Source organism: Harpia harpyja, chromosome 12 (genome assembly GCF_026419915.1).
Source record: "Harpia harpyja isolate bHarHar1 chromosome 12, bHarHar1 primary haplotype, whole genome shotgun sequence".
Classification (NCBI taxonomy): domain Eukaryota; kingdom Metazoa; phylum Chordata; class Aves; order Accipitriformes; family Accipitridae; genus Harpia; species Harpia harpyja.
Genome location: NC_068951.1, coordinates 38,951,020 through 38,976,038, shown reverse-complemented (window position 1 = coordinate 38,976,038; position 25,019 = coordinate 38,951,020). Strand labels below are relative to the sequence as shown.

At 40.6% G+C, this 25,019-nt stretch overlaps 1 protein-coding gene across 1 annotated transcript in view; it reads left to right on the top strand.

Moving 5' to 3' along the window:
• Nucleotides 1–722: 722 nt before the first annotated feature.
• Nucleotides 723–25,019, top strand: part of FNDC3B (fibronectin type III domain containing 3B) — a 171,662-nt gene continuing 147,365 nt past the window's right edge. Inside the window, exons 1-2 of the mRNA XM_052803622.1 lie at nt 723–851; nt 9,378–9,453. Coding sequence (XP_052659582.1) covers nt 741–851; nt 9,378–9,453 — 187 coding nt within the window. The 5' untranslated portion in view covers nt 723–740. The remainder of the gene's footprint in view (nt 852–9,377; nt 9,454–25,019) is intronic.

Sequence of the window (25,019 nt, the reverse complement as noted above, 5' to 3'; positions counted from 1 at the left end):
TTCCCTGCGGTTTTAGTGATGCTTACGTATCACATCAAGTAGCTGTGAAGGGGGAGGGTGTGCTGGAAGTGATATGTGATTCTTCACAAATCCTTAAGCGAGATCATCTTTTGTTGTCCTGTGTATAGTGCAAGGTGTTCAGAGCATGGGGGATGTGTTGTCTCCCTTCAGCAGAAACCTTAACCCTTTGGATCATGATTAAGTGGAAGTCGGGCGCCTGCCCTTTGAATTATAGGTGACAGTTCACACTGTTTACAGGGCCTTAGAAAGAAAATAAAGGCATTTGGCTTTGAACTGTGGCTATCCAGTGAAAGGGATGTAACATCTTAACCACATGGTTGATGTAGTTCCCAGAGCTGTGGTAGCAAGCAGGATGCTGATTTCTCGGAACAGAGCAAGTCTCCCTCAAAGTGTCTTGGAACTTGCCTGTTTCAGCGGTGCGATGAGGGCTGGGGATTTTAATCGTGGGAAAGAGTGGAAATCTGCCCAGTTGGTTTTTTGGAATTCTTGCCTGGAAACTTGACTTTCCATGCTCTCGATCTAACAGTTAAAACCTCTGTTCAGTGCCTCAAGTTCTCGTATGCATCCTGTTTTACAAAAGCAGGTGTCCTGCTTAGGTTGCTACCTTAATGGCAAGATCCACGCGGATGCCAGTAACCTTCTAAAGTACAAGTGGGTTTTCCAAGGTCTTTAACTGATGCTTCTCTTGCAGGAAGCCCGTTGAGGAAAATTCTCCATGAATGTACGTCACAATGATGATGACCGACCAAATTCCGCTGGAGCTGCCACCGTTGCTGAACGGGGAGGTAGCCATGATGCCTCACATTGTGAATGGCGATGGATCACAGCAGGTCAGTGAGCTTTGCAGAAAATGGCTGGTTTAAAGAAACTATTTCTGGGCCACCAAGGGATTTTGAAGATGGGAAGATGGTTTTGCCTAGCACTAGTGAGGGCAAAGTATTTCCTGGAAGGTAGAAATCTGCCCTTACACTGGAAAGACATTAAAAGCAGTGCTTTAAGTGTACCATTAAATTTAATGTGATTATTTGCATGTGTGTTAATTGAAGTTAAAACAGCAGGACTGAAATAATAGCTATAAATGCTACATATTTGAGGGCTTTGCAGAAAGTTAGTCTCATGATTTACTTGTCTGGACAACAGCTAGCACATCTTGCTAGTATTTGTGATGAGATTTTAAGAACTTAAAACAAAAAAGCTGAGATTGTATAAAAAAAAAAAAGGGAAGAAGGAAAGAAATGGGAGAATTGAAGACAAGAGTCCTGTGATGTCTGCTATTCTTTGCTTACCTAAGTGTACTGATCCCGACAGTCCTATGTATTACCCTGTGCTTCATTGTAAACCTTAGAGGGGCAGAAGTGAATTTTGAGTGGGCTTTTGAAGGAAGGCAGGTTTATAGTTGCTTTTGTATTTTTCTAGGAGATGTTCTCTAATAAGCTTGATCAGAGGTAGGTGGAATGATTACAAGACCACAGTGATGCCTTCGTGTCGGGATGCAGCCTGGAGGTTGAAGCTGACAGGTGGTAGATTCCCAAACCTGTCATCTTGGGTTAATGTTTCTCTTTGTAGAACATCTACCATAGCAATTTTTCTGTGTTACTCAATTTGGTTCCCTCCTGATTTGAGACATTTCAGCAAAGTATTTTAACCAAGGTGGAAATAAGCTGTCCTTCATGAATCAGTATAAAATGTCATTCTGTTACTTCTCATTCCCTTGATCATTTGTTCCTCCCTCCAAGCTGTGTTTTGAGCTACACCAACCTCGAGGAAGAATAATTTCCGCTTTTCTTGTAAGCTTCTAAGTCTGTCTGCTTATCTGGGTTTTCAGTACGATAGATTTTTGTTGCTGTGATTATTATATTTTTTTAAAGTCATTTCTGCACAGTGTGCTTCAACTTGAAAAAATAGAAAAGAAAGCTTTTAATGGCTCTATTTACCAAGTCCAATATTAATATGCTTAAGTGAAGGCACAATCTTATTGATTGATGGATAGGATAATTGTTCCTTAAATATGCCTTTTCCTCGTTGCTGGAAACCATTTATCAGGTTAGACTGTCCAGCAGGTCCTTCTGTATTACAGCAAGAATAAATGAAGTCTTCTGAGTCCTCCTTCGAGAAGAGGCTCTAAGTCCCTTCTTTGAATTTCTGCATCAGTGACGATCCAGCAGCTTTGCTTGGTGGATGCCTCCATTGCCTTTACACTAGCTTCTCATCTAATGTTTTGGGGAAAAAAGAATTGCTGATGTACTGCAAGTGCGTTACTTTTGCTTTTGCGGTGCTGTGCAGATATGACTCCGCAGAACGGTTCTGGGCCCCGGTTCCTTTTCTGCATAAACGTTTGTTGGATGATGCTCGTAGGCCTCATCACCTTATCTCTTTAAGTACTTGTCGTTGTAATACCAGTTTTCTGTGAGACTTTTTTTGGCCTCTAGTCTGGATCTGCCCTTATATGTTGCAATGCTTAGCTGCCTTTATGCTTTATCATTTTAATCCTATTCTTGAAGCTTTAGCCGATGTCTTCACTTCTTAAAAGTACAGTTCTAAAACGGAATGAAATTGGAATAAAGGCTTTGTTTGATCTTTGCATATAATAGCAGCAAATGGACTATGTTAGTTGTTCTTAACATGATTTGTATGTAATGTAGGAGCAAATGTTACGTGTTTATTGAAAGGGATTAATCTTAGTTACTTGTAAGGCAGAACAGCCTTCAGATTAGATTCACATAAGCATGACTTCCTTACTCGAGAAGGTTTATATTACTCCACAAATAGGTGCTAGTTTTATAAGGACATGTGCTTTTCCAGGGTGTAATTACAGTCTGTATTAGAAGCTGGTGGTAAGACAGCATCACGGCTCAGCTGGTGAGAGACGAGGCACGTGGAGGTTTCCAGCCTGCAGCGCGGCCAGCACGCAGGTCAGTGCCTCGTGCTCCGGAGCTGGCAGTGCTTCGCACGAGATGCGCTGGGTGCGCTTGTCGTCGCTCGCCCTTACGGCCTCAGCCGTGCCAGCGTGGTAGAGCTCTGCTATAAGCTGTACCTGGAAACGCTGAGCTTCAGAGAAGAGGCTTTTCCCAAAGAGCAGTTCTTACATATGCAGAAAAGAGCAGGGTGGAGCTGGTAAAACACCTTAGCTTTACCAGCAGCCAGATGGAGAGCGATGCAAAAGGCAATTCTGCCAGTAAACAGTCCTCTCTTGTAAGACGATTGCATAGGAACGTTCAATTGTTTTATCCTCCTGGGGTAAGTGCTGCCGAGCTGTACGGGGCAGAGCTAGGAATGTCTCTGCCTGCTTGACAGTAATCCCTCTTCTCTAGACTACCCAAAATGGCATTTCTAGCACTGGTGCTTTTTTTTTTTTAAAGTTTCCCACACTTAATTTCCACTACTGCTGACCGTGTTTATGCTTTCATGTCCCTTCCAGAGCTGCTGCTTATTCTGCTTCTGCTTCTAATCCACTTGTAACTCCTGTGGGGATTCAGGGAGTGATAATTAACCTTTTGGTCCAAGAATTTCAATGGTTTCCTGTAGGTACTCCGCTGCAAGCTCTAAAAAGCTTGGAGTATGAAGTGGAGGGGCAGCTAGCTGTGCCATAGCACATTTGTACAGAATGCCGGGCCATTTAGTTTGGGAAGTTTTATTTCAGCTTGGTTCACTCACTGCACCTGCAGTGCTGTAGCAAGTTTTCTGCTTGCATGCTCTTTGTTTACCAAACCTTGTTTTTTCATTATTTGGCTGGAGCCCAGGCACTGTATATAGTTCTGTGTGTGAATTTTTTACTGCTTATTTGGAGCATGTTTAACTTGTTATAAATTAGGGGATAGTTAACCCAGAATACTATTATCAAAGTATTAATTTTTAAAAGTCACTGTTTATTGGTTAAGAAGTAGCATGTTCCCTAATTTTTCTTACTGAAGAGAGGTTGAAAGTATTTATCCTACCTGCTCCTGTGTGGCTGAGGAAGAATGCATTTCTGAGAAAAGTATTGCACAGAATGGTGTGAACTCTTTGGTCCTTCCTGTTGGGACAGAGCTGAAAATTTATCAGGATCTGGGGCACAGTGTTTTAAAGTAGAATAGAGAATGGACGCAAGTGATTATTGTGTTTTTTTGGGGGGTTTGGTGGTGTTTTTCTTTTTTTTTTTGTTGTTTTGGTTATTTTTTTTCTGAAGATGCAATATATTCCAGAAGTTGTGCACTGTAGAAATTGTAAATACGGTAGACTTCAATAATTCAAAGCATTTGTGAGGAACCTGTGGCTGGATCCCAGGTGGTGCCTATGATGCCATGCCCCCCAGCTGTATGAAGCATGATATACCTGAACAGGGAAGGGAAAACTTGCCACATTGGAAAATGCTTAAGGCAGGGTTTTAATAAGGCAAAGCAGTGTAAGTGGCTGTTTGACCTTAGCAAGGAAAAGGTTCTCATAAAGTGGAAATATTTTAAAGAAAGCATTGGATTGTATTGTATCACATGGATGCAAGTGAATGTCTTCCTACTTGCTGCTGCACCTGCACTCACAGGTGATCTGCAGCAAAGCAGTTAGGTGATGATGGCCTGTTTTCAATGTGAATTTTCTTCTGTGTGCTTAAAAAACACTTGTATAAGTAAACCAATACTATACAAAATAGGTAATAGCATATGCCTTTGGTCCTTATCGGGTAGAATTTTCTGTTCTGTCTTTGTATGAGACTGTTTATCCACAATGTATATAGTTTTATATTCCTGATCCTGAGCTTTAAGCCCCTGTTAGACTTTGCTGACAGGTTCATTAGTCTCTTCCCTGCTCCCGGTAGGCATGAGAGTGGGATAGAAGGAACAAGGGGGACACAAGTGATGTGCGTTTGGCTCGTCAGGAAAACTTAGTCTGGACATAGAGCAATTATTGCCAAATTGGGGGTGTGTGTGATTATAAATATTTATAGTAACTATGCAACTTAGTAACATTAATCAGTCTTAACAAACATGACTTTAAATAAAATATAATAACATTCTTAAATGCAAAATAAATGCAAAAAAAAGTGCATTATGGAGATAGCAAACTTTCTCTGAGGATGCAGCTGGTAAGGCTCGGCTTCAACGCTGAGTGGATTAAACTGCTAAAGCAAACATCTGAGTACTTTTTAGGGAAAAGAAAAAGCCTTTGAGATTGTGCTGCTCACACCCTACTTGCAGCTGTTACAGGCTCCAACTTTTCGGGTGCGAGGATGCCAGGGGACTGGAACTGGGCTGAAACATCCCTGGACATCGGACGGTACCCTTGTGATGCTGATGGGCAGTAGCGTGGGCTCGAAGTGACTTTTCAAGTTCTCTCTCTTCTTGTTGCCATCTCATAAACCTGCATACTTGGGAAGATGAATAGCAGAAGAGACATAGGGCAATTAAAGATCGTCTGTGTTTGTTTTCATTAAAATAAAGACGTTATGTTTAGGCTTTTTTATTGCTTTCCTCAGATTTTTCATTAAAAGCTTCAGAAACAAAGTGTTCTTGTGAAGATCCCCTGTGTAGAAAGGAAAGAGAAAAGCTGCGTTCCAGGCTGCAGAATGTGGTTTTGCTGTTTAGGAGGACATGGGGAAAAATAAATCCTTGAATTAGTTTGACATACTTAGCGTGTATAAACAAAAGAAGTTGCATAGTCCCTTGATATTATTTGTCCCAGGCAATTGTGACAAATCGGGGGCGTTGGCTGGAAAATGCCCAGTATCTAATACTCGATGCGTACTGGTTTTAATGGTTTGACCTCAATTCGGCAGCTCATTAGTTGGTGCTTTGCCATTGCAAGCTCTCAAGGGGTTATGCGCGGCGTGGGGCGAGTGCGGAGGGGTTTTGGGTGGTGGGGTGGATTACGGGGGCAAACCCCAGTACCCCAGTTTTGGGTGGAGAGGAGAGGCTGGGGCTGGGTTACAGCCTGCTGGAAGGGGTCTGCCTGCCGTGAGGGGCAAGCAGAGGGTCTTGCCCAAGGAGCATCCTCATCGCTGCTCCTGGGTCTGAGGCCACCTTGGGTACCCGTGCCGGTGTGCCGACCATCCTCCCTTTGCGTCCAGCCCTTGTTCCAGTGCTGACCCTCATCAGTCACAGGTCGGCTATTCCTGTTTGCTATCCATACAGCTGCATTCCCCCAGCAGCAGCCCGTAAGTGTTTTCTTCTGCTCCAAAGGTGGCTAATTTGAGCATCAGTGCAGAAGAATGTCTCTTAATACCTTCAGAACTTAATTATTACTTTATTTTTTTTACATTTTAGGGAACATTAGCTACAATATTTTATTGCAGTGCAGTTCTTGCCTACAATATAACTTCTAAGTCTGTTACGTGCACTGATGGTTACTGGTTTTAGCATGTGATTTTCTGTACCACTGTAGCCGAAGGTTGATTTCTTTACTGTTCTGAGAAACCCCGCATAGCTGGAGACGGCCTTTTCAGCTATATGCAAAGGCTTGGCAGCTCAGGGCCTTGGGTTCTCTTCTTGCTCCTTGGCTCTTAATTTTTCTGAAATTTTGCTGAAGTGAATGAATTTCACAAATGTTGGTGTTTCTTCTGTAGCACAAAAAAACCTCTACTCTGAAAGTGCAGATCTGGTGAGGCTGCCATCATTAGGTGCAGAAGACCTACTTGGTTTAACAGAAGTCAAGCTCACTGACCTCCTTTGAAAATCTTTGTGCTTGTGTATATATTTAAATGTCCAAATATCAATAAAACCAGATGGGTTATGGCTTTCAGCCTTGTAAGGTGTTAGGAGATGAGATGGTACAAATTGTATACATTTCACAAATATAATTTTATGAACACTGAAGCTAGAAAAACTTACTCAAGACCTTGGGAAACCAGGATTAGTTTTACTGGATTTTAGGTGAAAACTGTGGTGGAACTTGCTGCAAATACTGATTGACTGAATAAAGCACTTTTTTCCCAGCAGCAATATCATTTTGAGAAGGCTTGTGGCTTAATTGCACAGTTTATACATTGAAAGGAAAACATTTTTCAACTATTTGATATTTAACCTCAAGATCCTGTGTGACAATGTTTTGTGGTCTCTTGTCTTGAGCTGTGCTTAAAATTTGGGCAAAATAGTATAGTCTCTACTCCAGACATGCCAAGTAGAGTTGATGGTTGTTATCCTGCAGCATGCAATGGCGTATTTTGCTTTCTGACCAACGTAATCCCATGTTTTGTGACAGTAACTAGTTTTTTTGTTTGTTTGTTTGTTTTTAAATAAATATGAAATCTTTAAGCTGTTGTTCTCTGGGAACTGTCAGTAAGGAATTATTTCCATATATATAACATTTTAATAGAAGCTATTCTGTATAAGTCCCAGGCTCTCCCCATGGGTGGGGCACGAAGCCGTGGCGGCTGCTCGCCTTCAGGAAACAAATTTGTTGATGGAAACAAATTTGTTTCTGTTAAAAACCTGTGTAATTAGGCAAGGATAATGCTGCTTCATTTCAACTGTCATAAGCAACAGCTCTTATTGGGGATATAATCTTTTTTTAATGTGGAAGCCCAAGGAATTCTTTTCAGACCACACCATCAGGTGTGCTAATGCACACTTGGGCTGGTGATGGACCTTTTGCAATGAGTCCTTGAAAAGGAATTTGTAAATCATGCGCTTCCGATAACTCTGGGGTCAACATGTGCCTCGTTTAGTAAGAGGAATCCCTTTCTCACCTCCCCGCTTTAGGGAAAAGATCGAGCTTTTCGTATACGAGACATCAGTCCAGTTAGGGTCTGTTTTGAGGAGTTGGACCAAGTTCTTGCAAAGGTGTGATGGTGTGCTAGGGCATCTGGTTTATGTTAATCAAGCCTGTTAATAAATAACCAGCTTTTAGAGCTGTTGGTTTAGACACCTAATGCAAATGAGCTAATGAAATATTTTTATGATTCTTTGCCTCTTTGTGTTCAGGTTTCTGTATTCTTGGTTGGTGGTTTTTCTTTTTGGTTTTTTTTTTTGTTTTTTTTTTTCTTAAGCTGAATGACACTGCTTTGTTCTGCACTTCTTTTGACCTGATGCCCGTAACCTGTTGTGGATAATCCACACCTATTCGTAGCAAAAGACCACTTAAATGCTGTCACTTAGATGTTGATTGTTTGGGGATTAGGGATGGAATGTCTCTTATCTCTTCTGAACCGTCTATTGTGCTCTGTATGCTGGATCAGATCCACCCTGATCTGTGCTCCCTAAGAAATTATTGTTGCGGACAAAATAATGGCTTTCATATGTCATTTTTCTGATTTCCAGCTTGTGCTTTAAAAATGTTGCTGGAATAATGGGTTTCTGTAGGATAACTGTAATTCGAAAGGTCATCTAGGTAAGAATTATCTTAGGTATTTAGCTTAAGGAATTCAGAAACACAACATTCATTCATATTCTGTCTTTCCAGATTGAGTGATTAAATTCTGCATGCGGGTGTCCCAGAATGTAAAGACCCAACTTAAATTTAGAGAGAGTTTTCACAAAAAGATATAAATCTAAATTTTCAATTTATACCAAAATTAATCCAGATTTTGATTGAATTTCTGACAATGCAAAGTTAACAGAAGTGTGTTTGAGTAAAAGTTTCACAGGCAGCAAGAGCATGGGATAAGTGATCACTAGTTCCCAGTGAAAGTCTCCATTGAAGAAAGAAATCTAAATGATAAGTTTTAAAACCATCATTTTAGACACTTGAAAATTAATAAAGATGAGTACGACGTACGCTGAACTGGGATGCCTTTTGGTGCTTCCTGGTCTTTGTAGCATTCCCATCATCTGCATAATTCAGCAATGAGAGACTGAGGTGGTATTTTGATTATTTAAGAAAAAAATATTTGTTACTAAATAAATAGTTTATTACTGGTTCTGTGTGCAACTATTGAACTGTGTGTGTGTGTCTGTGGATTTTGCTTAACTGAGATCTGTTATGTGTAGGACTGAAGGATAAATTTTTAAAAATGTAATGGATTGACTCCCCTTATGCTACAAAAAAACTTTTATTCCTGTGAACTTGAAATCTAGGTATGGCTGGGTGCTGCATGCTGGAGTTTATGTGCTCTCTGCTTTCATGTGCCAGTGGTCTAAAGATTTATGTCCTTAGCTATCAGCATTTGGCCAAGTTAAACACACTGTCAAGAGTTTGGTGGTAGAACCTGAAGCCATAATTCTCATCTGCACACAACAGAGTTATGTCTTTATTTCAGCTCTGAAAATTTAGATGAGTAGGTAGGTTTTAAATCTTTACTGGCTCTGGGATGCTGCCGGTACCCAAAGATACCAGTCTGTTCCCTCCCTGCCCCCCATACCTCTTCCAAAGTCCAGATAACAGAATTGTTGGGTTGGGGAAATTTAATTTTTGAAGATCACAGTGAAACAAATGTGTTTTTCTTTCGGCAGGTCTTTTTGGTTCAAGTTAATCCAGGTGAAACCTTTACAATAAGGGCTGAGGATGGAACCCTGCAGTGCATCCAAGGTAAGAGGATACACAAACGTGTGGACTAGCATTGCTTGCATTATGGAAAACTTGTTCTCTCATCTCTACAAAAATGTGATATGCAGTTCTAAAAATACAGTGAAGCACTTAAGAGTGGGAAGTTGCAGACATGACTGCTGTAGTTGTTATAGGACTTTAATATCTCGGAATGAGTCATGAATTTTTTGCAAGTCCAAGAGATTTCTCTCTCTCTGCAGTTATTTATCAGCAATTTTTATTTTATATACATATATATATATATATATATGCATATTTCCGTATAACCAGATAGGAAATACAAATGAGAGATCCCAAGTTATGTTGAAAACTTAGTAACAAATTAAGTGGATATCTATGGAAAAACTATTTTGTTTTCATACAGGCATCTGGAGGGATAGAAAATGAGCAGAGAAGTACAGACATTACAGAGTGCTTGGAGAAGTCAGATTGGGTTTGAGCAGAACTTTAAATTGGTTCTTTAGAAGCAGAGCCAGTTAATTATGTAGTATCGAATAAAAGCATGTAAGTAGTCTTTTGACTACTGTTTTACCTCTTGGTAAAATTGTGCAAATATGATAAATGGTGCTTGTGGTTTTTTATAAGAGAGAGCCCACACAAAATCTTTTAACAGGTCTGAAGAGAGAAGCAACAAAAGATCTTTCAGATTGTATACTAAGTACTGTGAAGAGTGTTTCTAGCTAGTGGCAAATAGAGCTTTGAAGTGAAGCAGATATTTCCCTAGATACAACATCGTCTACAGTAAATATGGGAAGACTAAATAAAAATTTAAAGGGAATAGACTTTGTGTAGCTGTACTGCTAATACTGTTTTAAGTGATATTTTTTGAGTTTATGCCATTATCTTATTTTTTTGAGAAGGGAAGTAGGTGGTGTTGCCTCCCCCATCCTTTCCAGAGCTTATACCGTTAAGCAGCAATCTCAGTGGGCTATTAATTCAAAATCCTTTCCTAAAAAAGTAATAGCAATAGGGTGGAAAAAAGTCAGTTTAATAATAAATATTTAGCTAGTGAATTGCCCCTGTATTTTGACTGTGAATTTGAAATCTGCTCAAGAAAGACTGTTTCGTAGACTGCATCAAATACTAAAATCATACTGCTCAAGGATAGCTATGCTTTTTATTAGAATTTGGATTAGAAGGGACCCCTGAAGGTCACACTATCCAATTTTCTGCTGAAAGCAGGGATAGTGTCAGAGGTGGATTGGGTTGTCCGCCACCTCCTGAGTTGTGAAGCTCTCTGAGTATAGAGGTTGCTCCCTGGACAAACTGCTCCAGTGCTGCCCCACTCCCATAGGGAAGAGTTTGTCCTTTGAACTATTTGAAATTTCCCATCTTGCAGTTGCTTTGTATCTTTTCTGTGGGCCCCCAGTTTAAACAGTGGAGGAGTTGGTCGTTGTTGCTTGAAATTTCATCCCCATGGAAATGATGAATTTGTTATCTCAAACAACTATTAGAATTCTATGATTCTAATAGTTGTTTGAGATAGGCGTTACAGAAGCTTCCCTGAACACCATGCGGGATTATTTGGTCTTGATGAGCAATAATAGCAGCAATTTAAAACTGCTTGTTAAGATTTATAGCCAACATGCCATGTGGTAAGAAATTGGTCCACGTGCAATTAACAGAGGAATAAAGCTGGCTACTCCTTTTATTTGAAGTGAATGCTTTATATTGGTTAGTACATTAAAAATTTCTATTACGAATATAATTATGACACCATTTATTTATAATTTTTTTCATGCTCAAAGTGTTGTTCAGACAGTGTATTTAAATGAATGCAACTTGAAACATTCTGGTTCTGTATTCCCAGTAATGTAACATGTTTGTGTCAATGGGGCTTGTTTGGTACTAGTCAGCAGTCTTTCATAAAATTAATTTACAGTTTGTAGCACAAGATTGTCTCCTGTTTTTTGGTAGAGCTGCAGTATTGACCGCCAAAGCACACGCGTTTATTTGTGTACCCTCTTTAAGTTCAGTCTGAAAATTCTGATACTCTTTTCATACTAAAGCTTCAACTCCTACTTTATTGTGAAATATTTATATTGCTGAAATAAGTACATGCTTCAAACACAGAAGAGCACGTGACTGTATTATTGTTGCTTTTTTTTTCTTTTGGTGAAGCTGTGTTCACAGTGCAATTGTGGAACTTAATAGTGACCTATTGTGGAAGAAACTGTAATCAGTCAGCAAATATACTAAGATTAGGATTCGTGACAGTTCTGTTTTTCCTGTGCTCTGAGGTTATTGTAAAAGACAGGCTTATTTTGTGTGCGGTGTTTTTGGAAATTACACACCCCCTTGCTCCACAAAACTTATAATCTCTTTTTTTTTTTTTTTCCCAGTGATAGAGTATTCTGTACGTTTAAAGGTTAATGTATTCCCTGTATGTGGGGCAGCACTCAGACAATAATGATGCATTTTCCTTTGCTCCCACATTGCACTATGATTAGCAAGCTATGGAATAATTATAGCACCATGTTAAGGCAGCATGAACGTCCCTTTTTGGCAGTGCAAATCTTCTGTTTGTGTTCCTGGAGCCTGTTTTGGATGTCCTGTGAACCTCCACGGCTATGGCGTGTCTGGGGATGGGTGGGGATAATGTGTGTAAGAGGACTGATGCGAAAACAGCAGAGAAAAAGAAGACTTAGTGGATCTTCATTTGTCTTCTCAAGGTTGGAAGAAAGACATTTGTTTGAGGAAAACCTCTGTGGAATATCCTCCGCTTTAAACACCCTGAAGTGTAATTAGCCACTAATTGAGTAATCACTGTTTAAAACCAGAAAGAATAAATGCACATTTGAAGGTCGCCGATGTTTTGGAATAGTGGAGAAATCCTAAATACAAAAACCTTTTCCAATTCCTCAGGGTTTCACCAGTAGGATACTCAGTGAAAACTTTAAAAATAAACACCCCCCCCCCCAACTGAGAAACTACCCCCCTAAAATACTATAGAACTGGAGTAAATGTGTACTTTTAATTGAATGTGCGCTGTGTTAGAGCAAGTGCTCCCTTCATTCCTGTTTTCTATTTGCATGTAGCCAGAGGTGACTTGTTTAAGCCACTGATTTATAAGCCCCATAGATCACGGTGGGGGGCTGGATTAAGCAGCTCACGGAAAGGACGGTGGCTGGGAGAAGTTCGGCTGGTCAGTGGGTATGAAGAGGGGCTGTGGTTTCCTTGAGAGGACAGATTCAAAGAGACCGACAAATCTGGTGTTTTGGAGAAATCCAGCGCTTGAGTACAGGTCTGTATGTCACAGTCCGCACGTCGGGTTATTTAAGGGAAGCACCTGAGCGGGTCCAGGTGCTCTCGCCAGGACTTGAGTTACCGGCTGACTTTCTAAGGGTTTGCCTTCTCCACCCCACTTAATAAGAGATACTGTGGTATGTGACACTTGTAGCCTTTGTAATAACAACCAAATAAAGGAATAAAGAAAGAGGATGTTGGGGATTAATTGAGAGGAATCTTTTTTTTTTTAATAGTTGCTAGAAGCTGAGTTGGGTAGGAATACTCTCCTGCCTACCTCGCCTGTGAAACCCTTGAGTGCTTGGTGAACATTGAGACTGGCCACCTGGCCTGCATTATAAAGTGGAAACATAAGGTACATCCTTAATATTTGTGGGCGATTGGATGACCGGTCTTTGTTCTTTTTAAACCATGTGCGTATTAATGACAAGGTATTAGTATACTTCCTCTGAAAATGACAGTATCCCTGGGGAGGAGGGGAGGAAAGCCCCGCTTGTGCTGTGCTGCCAACCAGCCGGGCTGAGTTTTGGGCTTTAACTGCAGAACTGTACCTCTGTGGGTGGTTAAAAGATTTAGAATCTTAATTCAGTATTTTTAAGCGATGAAAGGTGTATATGTGCTGTATCATCGGTGTTTTAAAAGCTGCTCTTTTTATATAGTTTTGACAGATAATAAATACTTCATAAATACGTCAATACTTTAAATACTTCATTTCCTTTATGCATTTTTCCACTTAATTTTTCACAAGCTCAGGACTAGACTGTTGCTAGCTCTGCAAGGAAAAGACAAGGGCAGGGCATATCCTCACCCATTTTTTTCTTCAGCTCTAACTGTAGACCTTGTATTCCCTTTATATAAGAGGTTGCTTCTAGCTAGTACTTTGGGGTAACCACACTAAATGAAATACAGAAGAAAGGGAGAACGTGGATCTGATCAGCTACAGAATGGAACTGAAACAGCCCCCTGTATTTGAAAAACAATTACTCTGCTGTCTGAATTTTAGAATAAATAGATTCTGGGTGAATCTGACGTGTTCAGGAAATTCGCCTTTCCCTAGTGACTGATTGAAGGCTGATGTTTTTAGCCAGTATCTTAAGATCTTTGATAGGAACTTCTATTGCTGCATGGGAATGGTATCACGTACTAAATTCCTTAAAAGTACAGCAGTTTGTGCGTAGTTTGGGGCAGTGGAGCTGTACCCACGAATCTGTTCAGTGCTTTTTCATCCTGGAAGGCAATAATGCCAAGCTGTCATGCGCGCTGTGGTATGAATAATATGGGCAAAATGATTATTCTGGTGCCACTTGAAGTTGCTTGTCACCCACATGTTGAAAATACATATGTACAGAGTATGCAGACTGCATAACTATCTGTTCTATCCACGCAGAATTGCTGAATTATTACTAAATGTACTTTTTGTTGCCGTCCATCTAAATGATACCCAAGCTGGGTCTCATTTTCGGCCACAAGCAAACCAGGCTGAGTTTTCTGTTCTGTAATTTTCTGTATGTATGTGTAGCATGTGAAAAGCCTGTAACAAAGATAGCAGAAAGAACAGGTAGCAGAAAAGCACCTGGCACGGTAAAAATTGAAACTCCGGGTGTATTCTGTTTAGCCCATGCTGTTGAAAATACCCTCTTGAACTTATCTCTTGTCTTTGTTCACTGTCACGGCACTAGGTTTGGAATAGCGAAGCACAAAATTTACATGCAAAGAGAACAAATACGCCAATGAAAAGAAATTATGCTTTAATTCTAGTATTGGACAGGTGAACAAGGCTCTGCATTAAATGGGTTTTTGTGATGTTTTCAAGGACAAGATACAGGTGTGCAATGGCATGGAGGGGTTGTAGTTACATTTAAAGGTGAATATCTGTGTAGTAGACAAGAAACTAAATTGCCTTTGGGTGGTTACATTTTGAAATGAAAACAGGATAATAAATATACATGGTTTACTAATACTGCTACTTGTTTCAAGAGATATTTTCAAGTGTTTTGCCCTGGATGCTGAACTTGAAGCACTACAGGGCCCTTGTTTGTTCTTACCTTGTAAAACAAAGAATGCATGAATTAAATTTCAGCGCTGCTTTTTCTGTGGCTCTAAAAGCGAGTAACTCGAGAAAGGCCAGAAGTATGCTAAAAATCTAGCAGTGGTTTCTCAAATGAAAGATTTCCTGGAATTATTATTCCCTTAATTTGGTAGGTGGGTCTGGCTTGGTGTGGTAATGTAAAGGAATGGATAATACTAAAAGCTAAATAGCTGTAGATTTATGTAGGAAGAGTGTGTGCGTCAGTGAAATAAGGTTGTTCAGTCTAGTCTAAGCAAACCAAAAAAAGTAATATTTTTTTTTTTTCCCCCTTTAGTATGAGATCGGAAATGAGGAAGTGAGTCAGTTTCTTGGAGGGAAGGAAAGAGTTGAAAACAGATGGGACATCATGTAAGCAAATGAGTGATAACTGGCGCGTTACTGGGTGGGGATGGAGATACCGAGATGAGAGTAGTGAAGGGTACATGCGAGGGAACCAGTCAATGGTTGTTGGATCAAAGAATGGGAATGAAAGAAGCCCAAGGAGATGGATCAAAAAAAAAAATACAGGTTCAGGTAGCTGACGTGGTTTTAAAATGCTGCGAGCTTACCTGTTGCATCAAGTGCTGAGAGCATCTCCCTCCATTGCTCTGCAGGTGGAGAGGCAGCTGATGGGTTGCTCATCAGTGTACCTGGCTTGTTTTCAGTCTGAGACGAAATAGTAGCAGCACCTGAAATGGTGTTGCTTTGGAGAGGTTTCCAGAAGGCTGGAAATACACTTTAATCGAAGGGCAGCTCTTGAAATCTGAGGGGAGAAGGTATGTTGGGCACTTCAGGGCAGCTGCTGCTTGTGGACTGGTGAGAGCTGGGGGCTGGGGGGGGGGCAGGCTGGTGCAGCAGCAGGGATGCCATAACATCTGCTTTCCTTCCATAATCATGTGCTGAACTCTCAGAATACGGTCCTCAGTTAAGTTTTAAGAAATGAACTTGTGACTCTTTTCAAAATACACCGCGAAGCGTTGCCTTGGTCAGAACATAAAACTCTGCAAAGCGGGAAGAACCAATGTCCTCTTCAGCGTGTCTGTCGTCTGTCTGATGCTGGTTGGGTGTCTGCATGAGGGCAGGCATGAGATCTCACCAGAGAAAGGGCTCCTGGGGGCACGTCTGCCAGGGTGCACGGGAGTGGGACGGGGTAGACATGCTGTGGCTGTGTCAGGGAAGGGTGAGATACAGGGTGAGCTCTGATTTTTGTCTCTGTTTGTTTCTACAAAGTGTTTCGGCTCTTTCCACCTATGTGCTGATGTGCAGACTGGTTGCATGGTATGGAAAACTTTCTGTAGGAAAGGTAGTTTCAGTTCGCATTGTTTTGGTCATTGGGGTTTTGAGCAAAACAGTCTTTGTGTGGTGGTGCTTTAAAATACAGCCCTTCTTTTGGTATTAAACAGCTTTTGCTTACATTTTGTTTATTAAATTTTGGCTCAATTTCTTTCTCTTTTAGAGTAAGGACCCTTTTCACCCTAATATGTTTAAAGCATAATTCTTACTAATCATTTACATAATCTTACTTGACTCATGGTACTTGGTGTTTAGGTTTAATATTGGATGGAAAACTCAGGCCTCTAACACCCATTGGCCTTCTTGGTATATCAACACGTTTAAGTAAGTTTTTGATGTGTTAAAGTTTTTTCTATTAATGGACAAACAAGGAATCATCTGCACAAGCATCCTCCAGAACAAAACTGTGGTGGAGGGCTCTAATCTGGAAGAATCCCATGTCGCTGTTTGTAATTTCTATCTGACCAGCCTTTGCTGTATTGGCCAAAATATTTTTTTCTTCCATCAACAGAGTCAATATCATCCTTTAGAAGCATTGTCACCATCTTTTAGCTTTGGTCGCTTCGGTGCGTTGGCAAGCTCAGCCCTGTAGCACTGGCATGTCCCCAGACCTGGGTTCAGTTGTGACCCTCCTGTTGGGATATTATCCATGGTGCACTCCATAGTTTTTTCAAAGGTATAGCTATAAACCACCAGTTGTTAATACCTAACCATATAATCATAACAGATATTGTTATTTTATTTCCTCATTGTTGCCCCGTTATTAACCAGAAAATATCAGAATTTGCAGTGGAGCCTTCTATCCTCTGTGTTATTTTTGCTGACTCTACCTGTATTTCAGATATGGGCCCTTTTGGCCTTTTAGTGTTTGGTCACCTTAGAAAACTAAGGTCCTGATTGTGCATCACTTATTCCTTCTGCGTGCAATAAATAACTTCCATGTTTCCATACCTTTGTGGAACTTGTGTTGAAACCGTTTAAGACAAGAGAGAGCAAAGGGATGTGAACTCCGAGTAGATTTTTCCCTTGTTATTGTCAGTGAGATCGTAGCACCATTCTCCTTTCATCTCACTGGTTTTGTTTGTAGCAGACTACAATAAAGTATAGGAAACCATGTAAGAAGCCAAAAGTAAACAATAGGATGCTTTGTTTACTGTGTGAATAATCTTATCTTCCCCGTTTTAGATCTGATAATGCTGAGAATAATCATGGAAGTTTTTTTGCATGTGTGTGGATTAAATCTTGAATAAGATGCACCTGCAGTGGTAGGTTTGCTGTAGAGAACATCTAGTCCTTTAAAAATCCCTTTTGATTAAAATATAGTAAATGGGTAGCTATTATTTAACCTAACTCCCCTGATAAAAGACAAAAGAAAAAAGAAGAAACTTGACACATAACTAAACTTTAATTTGGCTTCATCTTTCCAAATCCTAAAGTTCGAATGTTTTACAGTACACACTGTGAGGAGAGAAAGGGAGAGAAATACCACTGAAACTGGAAATTTTTCCGAAACACTTTGAAGTGTGGAAACTCCAAGCATTTTGTGAGACCCTTGCTAACGGTCTGCACCCACATATGCTCAGAGGGATAGCCGCAGCCTTTCCCCACCCTGCAACCTCTTCCCTGGGAAAGCAGGGCTGTGCTGCCTGTGCCACGGCGTGCCTCTGCTCCAGCCAGCCTGGGATGTGACCTGGCAGCCAGCTCCTCGTCCTGCTGACGTGGCCTCCCGGCGGAGGAGCTTCGGCGGCGGAGAGGGGCAGGGGCTGAATCATCAGCAGGATGAGAAATAAATTAAGACTCCCAACTATTCCCCTTTGCGAGTGTATAAAAACGGGGCATCCTCCTTCACAGCGGAATAAGACGTAAATGAGCAGAGGAGTAGTTCATGAAGTTTGTCTGTTAGTAAAATGAAGATTTTTGGATATTTTTTTTGAATGCCTAAAAATCTGCTGCTGGGAAATGCATTTATCTCTAGAATTAGGACAGCAGACGTTAAAGACAAATGTTAGAACATATGGTTTGGGCTATAATTTCAAACTTTTTTTGGTTTTGTAAATATGCAGGACTTGTATTTGGGGTTTGTGTCTGTCCTTATTTTACTTGTGTATGTGTGTGTGTGTGTGTGTGTGTGTGTGTGTATATATATATATATGTCTGAAAGGATCAGTAAGTGCAGTACATTCAAACTAATTTGAGGGGCAGTTGGAAAGGCAGTGTCTCATACCAGCATGCTATCAGTGGATCTCTCCCCAAAACAGAGAACCTATGTGAGTGTATCGGTATCTGCAGGAATGCTTGAGCTGTCGGTGTCAGTCCTGTTCAAATGCAAATGATCCTCCAAGTGTGGACCCAGTACATTCCAATCAATGGTGCCAGGATTTTAAAATCCAAGATCCACATCCTTTACCCAGTCTACTCGGACTACAGACATTGCAAACATATTAGTCAGTGCTTTTAGTCTTTTTAAAGTGTATTAGTGCAGCTATAGTTCTAAGTTAGTAAAGCAATTATATTCAGCTTTCTTAATTTGAAGCAATTATACTCATTGGCCAGATGAGTCAAGAAATTATTCCGTCAGCTTTATTAAATTCCATTACTCCTCCTCACAGGCAAATGTTTGCTTTCCTATACTTTTTATTCTTTATCCTCTTTGATTTTGGTTCATGTTTGTTTTGTACATGCAGTAAAAACTCTTCACGGTGCAATGTGATTTGTAATGTTAGATAAAAGTTAGCATTTTCAAAATAAAGCTAACACAAGCTATTACAACCAGAAATAGCTCTTTGTATAATTTTATCGGAAAAGTCTTACCCAGTTTTTCAGTCTCCTGCAGAGGAAAAAAATACAAGGACGTAGGGAGTAGGACACCAAGAAAGATGACAAATGTACGGGTATCTTGGCTTTGTTTTAGTGTGAGATTTGTCTTGGATACCGGATCTGACAACTCATGCATTTGGTGTGACGTGCAGTGGGACACTCTTAAGAGGGTGCAAAGTGAATTCTGGTAATTGAAGACCTACCTGTTCCTCTTGCCAAAACCAGAAGTAACTGGTGTGGCAATTGGCATTAACCTTGGTTTAAAGAGAATATATTATCCAAATGAGAGGAACAATTAATCCTCCAGGTCAGTTCTGCCACAGGCTCCTTTTACAAAGCTTGTGCGTCATGTTGCTGGCTGTCCCACCTGAATAGACTTCACACCTTCAGATCCCTTTCAGAAAGAACCTCGAGCTGGAGCGCTCTAAATTTGTTGTGTTTAACCTATTCTTCAGTTCAGACTTTCCAGTGGAAAAGACGTTATCTCTGTTGGATCATGGTTTTTCCCAGATTCCGCTGCCCTCGAAGGACTTGAGATGTATGTTTGGCAGATGAGTTCTTCAAACACAAGTGTCTGAGGCTGGGAAGCCATTGTGCTGTACAAAACAGTGTTCCTCCTGCCTCTAATGATACACTTTCTGTATTTTAGCATATCAAGAACTATTTCCTTGCAGGAAAGAAATACTGTATTCTCGACCAAGCAGGTTCTGCCAGTTTTATAACTTTTATTAACTTCATATGCTCCATTGTGACTGCCTGAAATTGGCATAGCGCATATTTTGATGCTATTTATAAAAAGGCTAAGGCGGGCATTTCCTTCTCTGTAGTCAGACTGTTAACCCAGGAAAACAGACATTAAGCAGCACGCTCTAAGAGCAGACTTTTTTATGAGTTGCCCGTTTGAGGGATGAAGGGGGAGATGGAAAGAAGCTTGGTAGCAATTTCCAAATACTTGTACCTGGAACTTCACTTAGGGAACTGCAGATGAAATTCCCTCTCTGAGGGAGGCTGATGATATATTATGTTCACATCTGTGGCAGCAAGGCAGATTGTCTATCAATTAATTGGGAAACTAAGGTAGGAGATGTGGATTGGGGATGTGGATGAAGCATATTGTCACTTAAATCATTACAGGGCTTTTATTATTGTTATGTTTTTTCTGATTTTAAAACAAATCTCAACTTGGATAAGTAATAATAATGAACTGACTTTAAATGTCTTGATGGTAAAGAATGTAGATTGGGTTGTTTGTTGGTTTTGCTGAATTTTAAATTGTGTTTATTCTTACCATAAAGAAGTCTGTAGTGGTTGGTGGAAGCTGTATCTGAATCAGCTGTTGATTCTGCTCTTGTCAGATTTCTTGGGTTGGGTAGCTTCCACACTCTGAAAGTCTAACCTCTTCTATATTTAGATATAGTATGTGTGATCATATCCTTAAGAGTCTTGTTTGTTCCTTCTGCACCAGCATTTCTTGTAGTCACTGCAATATGGTGGGTTCTGTGCCTGTGACATCAATAGATCATTTTCTGTATCGTGAATATTTTCATTAATATAGGTTTGAAGAATAGATGTTATTAACAGAAACAAGTTGCTGAATCAGCTTTGTAATGAAAGCATCGCTGGCTTCAAAACAAAAAGGAAAGAAAAAAGTCCACTCAGCCACATTATCCAGTTTGAAATTGCATCACCTTGGACAACCTTGAAGGCTGTAGACTGCCATCCAGTAGTATCAGTCATAGTTGTCTAAAAAGTAAATCTAGAATCTGAATTTGTGCTCTAAAACATTTAAGGCCAATATAATAGAAACAAATAAACCTACACTGTGATTTACTCATTTAAATACCACAAAACTTAATTTTAATTTTTCTTTTCTTTATGGGTCAGAGAGCATCAAATACTACTTAAAAATCAAGCTCCTCCTGGAGACAAGTGGGGGTTTTGTTTGGTTTTTTTAATGTTCAGCACAAGACCAAATTCTGTCATAATTTGTGCAATTTATTTTTCTATTAAGGTACCCCCTGTGTGTTATAGCGTAAAGCTGTAGGGTTCTGCAAAAGCTTTGTTTATAAGCTGTGTTTGATTATTGCTTATAACTTCTTGACTACTTGATTATACTAGCAACAGTTTTGGTGGTCTGGGGGTTTTTTTGTTTTGTTTTGTTTTGTTTTCTTGCTGCTGGTTTTTTGTAAGCTTATCCCTCTTGTTTCTGTTGGGGATGGGATGGGGGAACATTTGAGTGTAGATGGCTTGTCAGAAGCAGTGCCTTCTCCTCTGGGTTGCTGTTAATTCTCTGATGATACCCTCCATAGGAGGTTTCAAAAAATATTTAGTAGCACAGAAAAATGTTAACTTAGTGTGCATGTGAAGTATTGCAAGTTATTCATCACCAAAGTTTATTTTTCCTTCTCCCGGCAAGTGAAGGGCTCATGACCCTGCAGGTATGGAAGAAGGAAGCCAAGTAACCCATGCAGAAACCCTGGTGTAAGGCTTTGTCAGCAAATTATATTCTTGTTGTTATGTTATGGGAAGGCTTCACTATTGCCAATGCTGGCCAAGCAAGAGTCTTCATTTCATTTTAGCTCAGAATACTTAGGGCTTTTGTCCATACGGCTTTCAAGCAAAGTTGCACAATTCACCGTGTGGCCAATAGCTACCTGTGTCTTGTTTATCCAAACATGACCTTTGGAGTGATGTACATGTTCAGCGAAGCTATACTGTGTTATTGATAAAAATGTGGCCTAAAATTCCTGAAAACTCATACACTTTTGATTATCACGCCTGCTGCTGCTAAGGGTCAGTCTCTTCAAATGCCATCTTGGCTAGGTTGCTACAGATGACCTTGGCGTAACATTATAGAATACTAGTTTTGTCTCAGCAGGCAATATTATCTCATCATAACATTTTTGAATATTTCTGGCTGAATTGTTTTGAATGTTGGAGCTGTGCCTGGAGAGGGGACCAAAACACAATGCCTGTCATTCTCAATTGTGTGAGGCAGAGCCTTTGAGTTTGATGATGGGGCTATGGCGAGTAGGGTGGGAGTGAGAAAAGAAGAAGGTCCTTCCAGTCCAGTTCCCAGCTCCTGTTGCCTTGAAACTTACATTAACTCAAACATGTTTAATTTCTAAAACCAGTGTTTGTGCATGAGTGTGCATGTATGTCTGTGTGTGTATATATCTATTTATATATAAAAGTATATATATATATAAATACACACAGCTGTATAAATATATACAGAAATATATATATTTGTATTTATATTTATATCTGGTCACTTCATCACCTTAAGACTGTTACTCAGCTCTCTAAAGCTGGTCCAAGCATGGCTCTCCTCTTGGTGGAAGTTTTTCTAGCCTTTGGTAACAGCATGGAAATGGCAAGCAAGTGCTGTTGGGTGATTTGCCTGCAGGATTTTCACTGAGGGTTCATTAAGATTACTTAACAAGTTAGAAGTAATTTGCCTCCCTTGAGGGAGAATTCTGATATTTGGAGTGTTTATCAGTCATCTGCAAAATGGAATGAAGGTAATTGGTGGCTAATTGTTTGCAAGAACTGTGAAATACAATTACGAAGAGTTACGCTGAAACCGATTGTGTTTATGAAATCTAGCATAAGAAATACTATATTAATCCTGCCTCAATACCAGGAAACACAATTAGTATAATTAAGACTATCATATTGTAATTTTCTTGGCAACTAGAAGCTTTGGCAGCCGCTTTCCTCTTCCAGCGTGGTTGGAGCGGAGCGCATTCCTGTCGGTGGTGCCTTCTGCTGCCGCTGCCAAGGGAATTATAAAATTGCCTTGTTTACCCCTGTCGTGGGACGCAGGAGGTGCGACTGCTGTTGAGTGGAAAAAGTCTTCAAACTCTTGCATTTCAGCTACTCGGTTGTGGTCACGGTGTAATTTTGCAGACTGTGTTCGTATGTGGTAAGTGCGGCTGGAAGCGCTGTCTGCAAGCTGAGGAAAACGGAAGGTTTGGGACTCCTCAGTGGTGGTTCTTCAGTGTTCAGAGTGCTAACTGGATTTGCACTGAAGGAGCTCCTTGGATTGCAGTTTGCCTACCGACGGCTGCCAGTCCTGTCCTCGGCACGCAGGAACCTCCGTGCTCCATCGCATGGTACCTTGGAGGTTGTAATCCCCGCAGGGCAGGAGAGGACAGACAGCGCAGGAGACGCGGTCAGATACCGCCGCGTCGACAAGTGGCTGCAATTAGGGCAGATGAAAAGAGTAGATGAGTATTGCAATTAGATTCTCGTTAACATGAAAAGTAGATAAAATAAATAGCTTCATCCATTTGTATTTAAGTAAACTTAAGCGTGTCTAAATTGGTCTTAGGAGCAGTAATCATAGATACCTCCATGCTGGCAGGGAAAAACTAGAGTATTTACAAACTGGCACTATTAAATTAGCTTTTTTGTTAGATATGTATTGCTTATCAGATGGTGGATCTGTGGTGCAGTGTGCCCAGGTCAGAAAAAAAAGAATCAGTGTGTAACATAGTTGTTGCAGTTTGTATGTCACTGCTGTGAATGCATTCAATTAAGGGCTAATCAGCATAATGCCTACTTTGAGCTCTTCTTAATGATTTAATTGCTTCTCTGAGTTAAATAAACACTTGATGCTTACTTTACAAAATTTTCCCTTGGGAGCTCATCACATGAAAGTGTATGTGCATGTATTTATTTATTAAACATTAAGAATAATCAGTTATTTAATTAAGCTTCTCCTGAAGTTCTCTTTTGGGATATTCTGTGTTCTTACGAGCTGCTCGAATAACTAATGTGTCAGAATAGACTAGGTAAGAGAGATAACGAATTTGCCAATTGGAAAATGAATGTGCACATTAATGTTCCAGATTATTATTCCGAGGTCATCCGGGTGTCTGTCCTTTGTGGACAGAAGTGCCAGTATACATTTTTCTGTACTTTGTGAAATGCTTTAACGGTTTCAGATCACTGTGATAGCTCCAGATGTGAGGTCTGACCTCTCTCCAGAAAGATGGCCGAGGACTGTCCCCGGATAACGCGGCGCCCTGGGTACCTGCGGCTTGGAGACGGGACCAGATGCATCCCCTTCCCTGCGTGCTGCTGGCTGCCGGGGGGCTGCGGGGCAGCTCCGCTGGGCTTTGCCCATCTGAGTGTCTGCAGAGATGCTTCCCTGCCCCATGCGAGCTGGGAGGCTGTCCTGGAGCACACCCACAGCTTCCATCTATATCCATGTACTTGGAAAGCAGTAGGAAACTGTACTGTCCGATTCTTTTGATCCTTTTTTCTATTTATTTTCATTCTGTGCATAAATTTTTTTTTTTTTAAAAGACTCTTTCTGTATTTCTGTGCACATCATGTGTATCAACATGCCCATTGGAACTGCCTGGAGCCTGCAGAAAATATTACACGGCTATTCCTTCTACAACTTAAAAGTCTTCATGTCTTTGTAAAAGTTCACCCACCCCGGAATACTTGTAAGGGATACTCAGTATCTTTTTTATTACCTACCTTTCCAGAAACTAACTGCTCTGCCAGGGTATGAGAATTCACTTTGAGTTTTATTGGAATTTGTTTCTTACAACAGGTCTGCGCAGCATGGAGCCTGACTAGCAGGCTCCGTGGCGAGCCGGTGCCCCCTGTTCAGCAGTGACATTATTTAGTACAGGAATTGAATGTATTCCCGATAGTTTTCCAGCCAAGGAGTCTTGGCTTGCAAAATGCTTTCAGGAAGGGTGCAGTTACCACGTAAAGGGGTTCTCCCCTTCCTGCACTTAGGGTATTTGATACGTTTCCTTCAAATGGTTTTAACTGCTGAATTAATTAATGTGCTAGTTAAGATCACATTTAAACAAACCCGTCATAACTGTCTGTCTTGTTACTTACCCGGTAGTGCAATGCTGGCTGCGATTTCCAGATGTAGCCCCCACTTCATGATGCTGTTTGCAAATACCAGGCTAACCAGCTAACCTGATGCTATTTTGAAGCCAGTTTTAATGATAAACACGAGAGTAATCTCTCTAACTGAGGCTATGAATGGTTGCGTGTGGGTGGTGGTGCTGTGCAAATGAGGGGTTTTTTGTTTATGGCCAGAAGGGTATACTGAGAAACTTTATACTCTGCTGGGTCTTACTGCAGT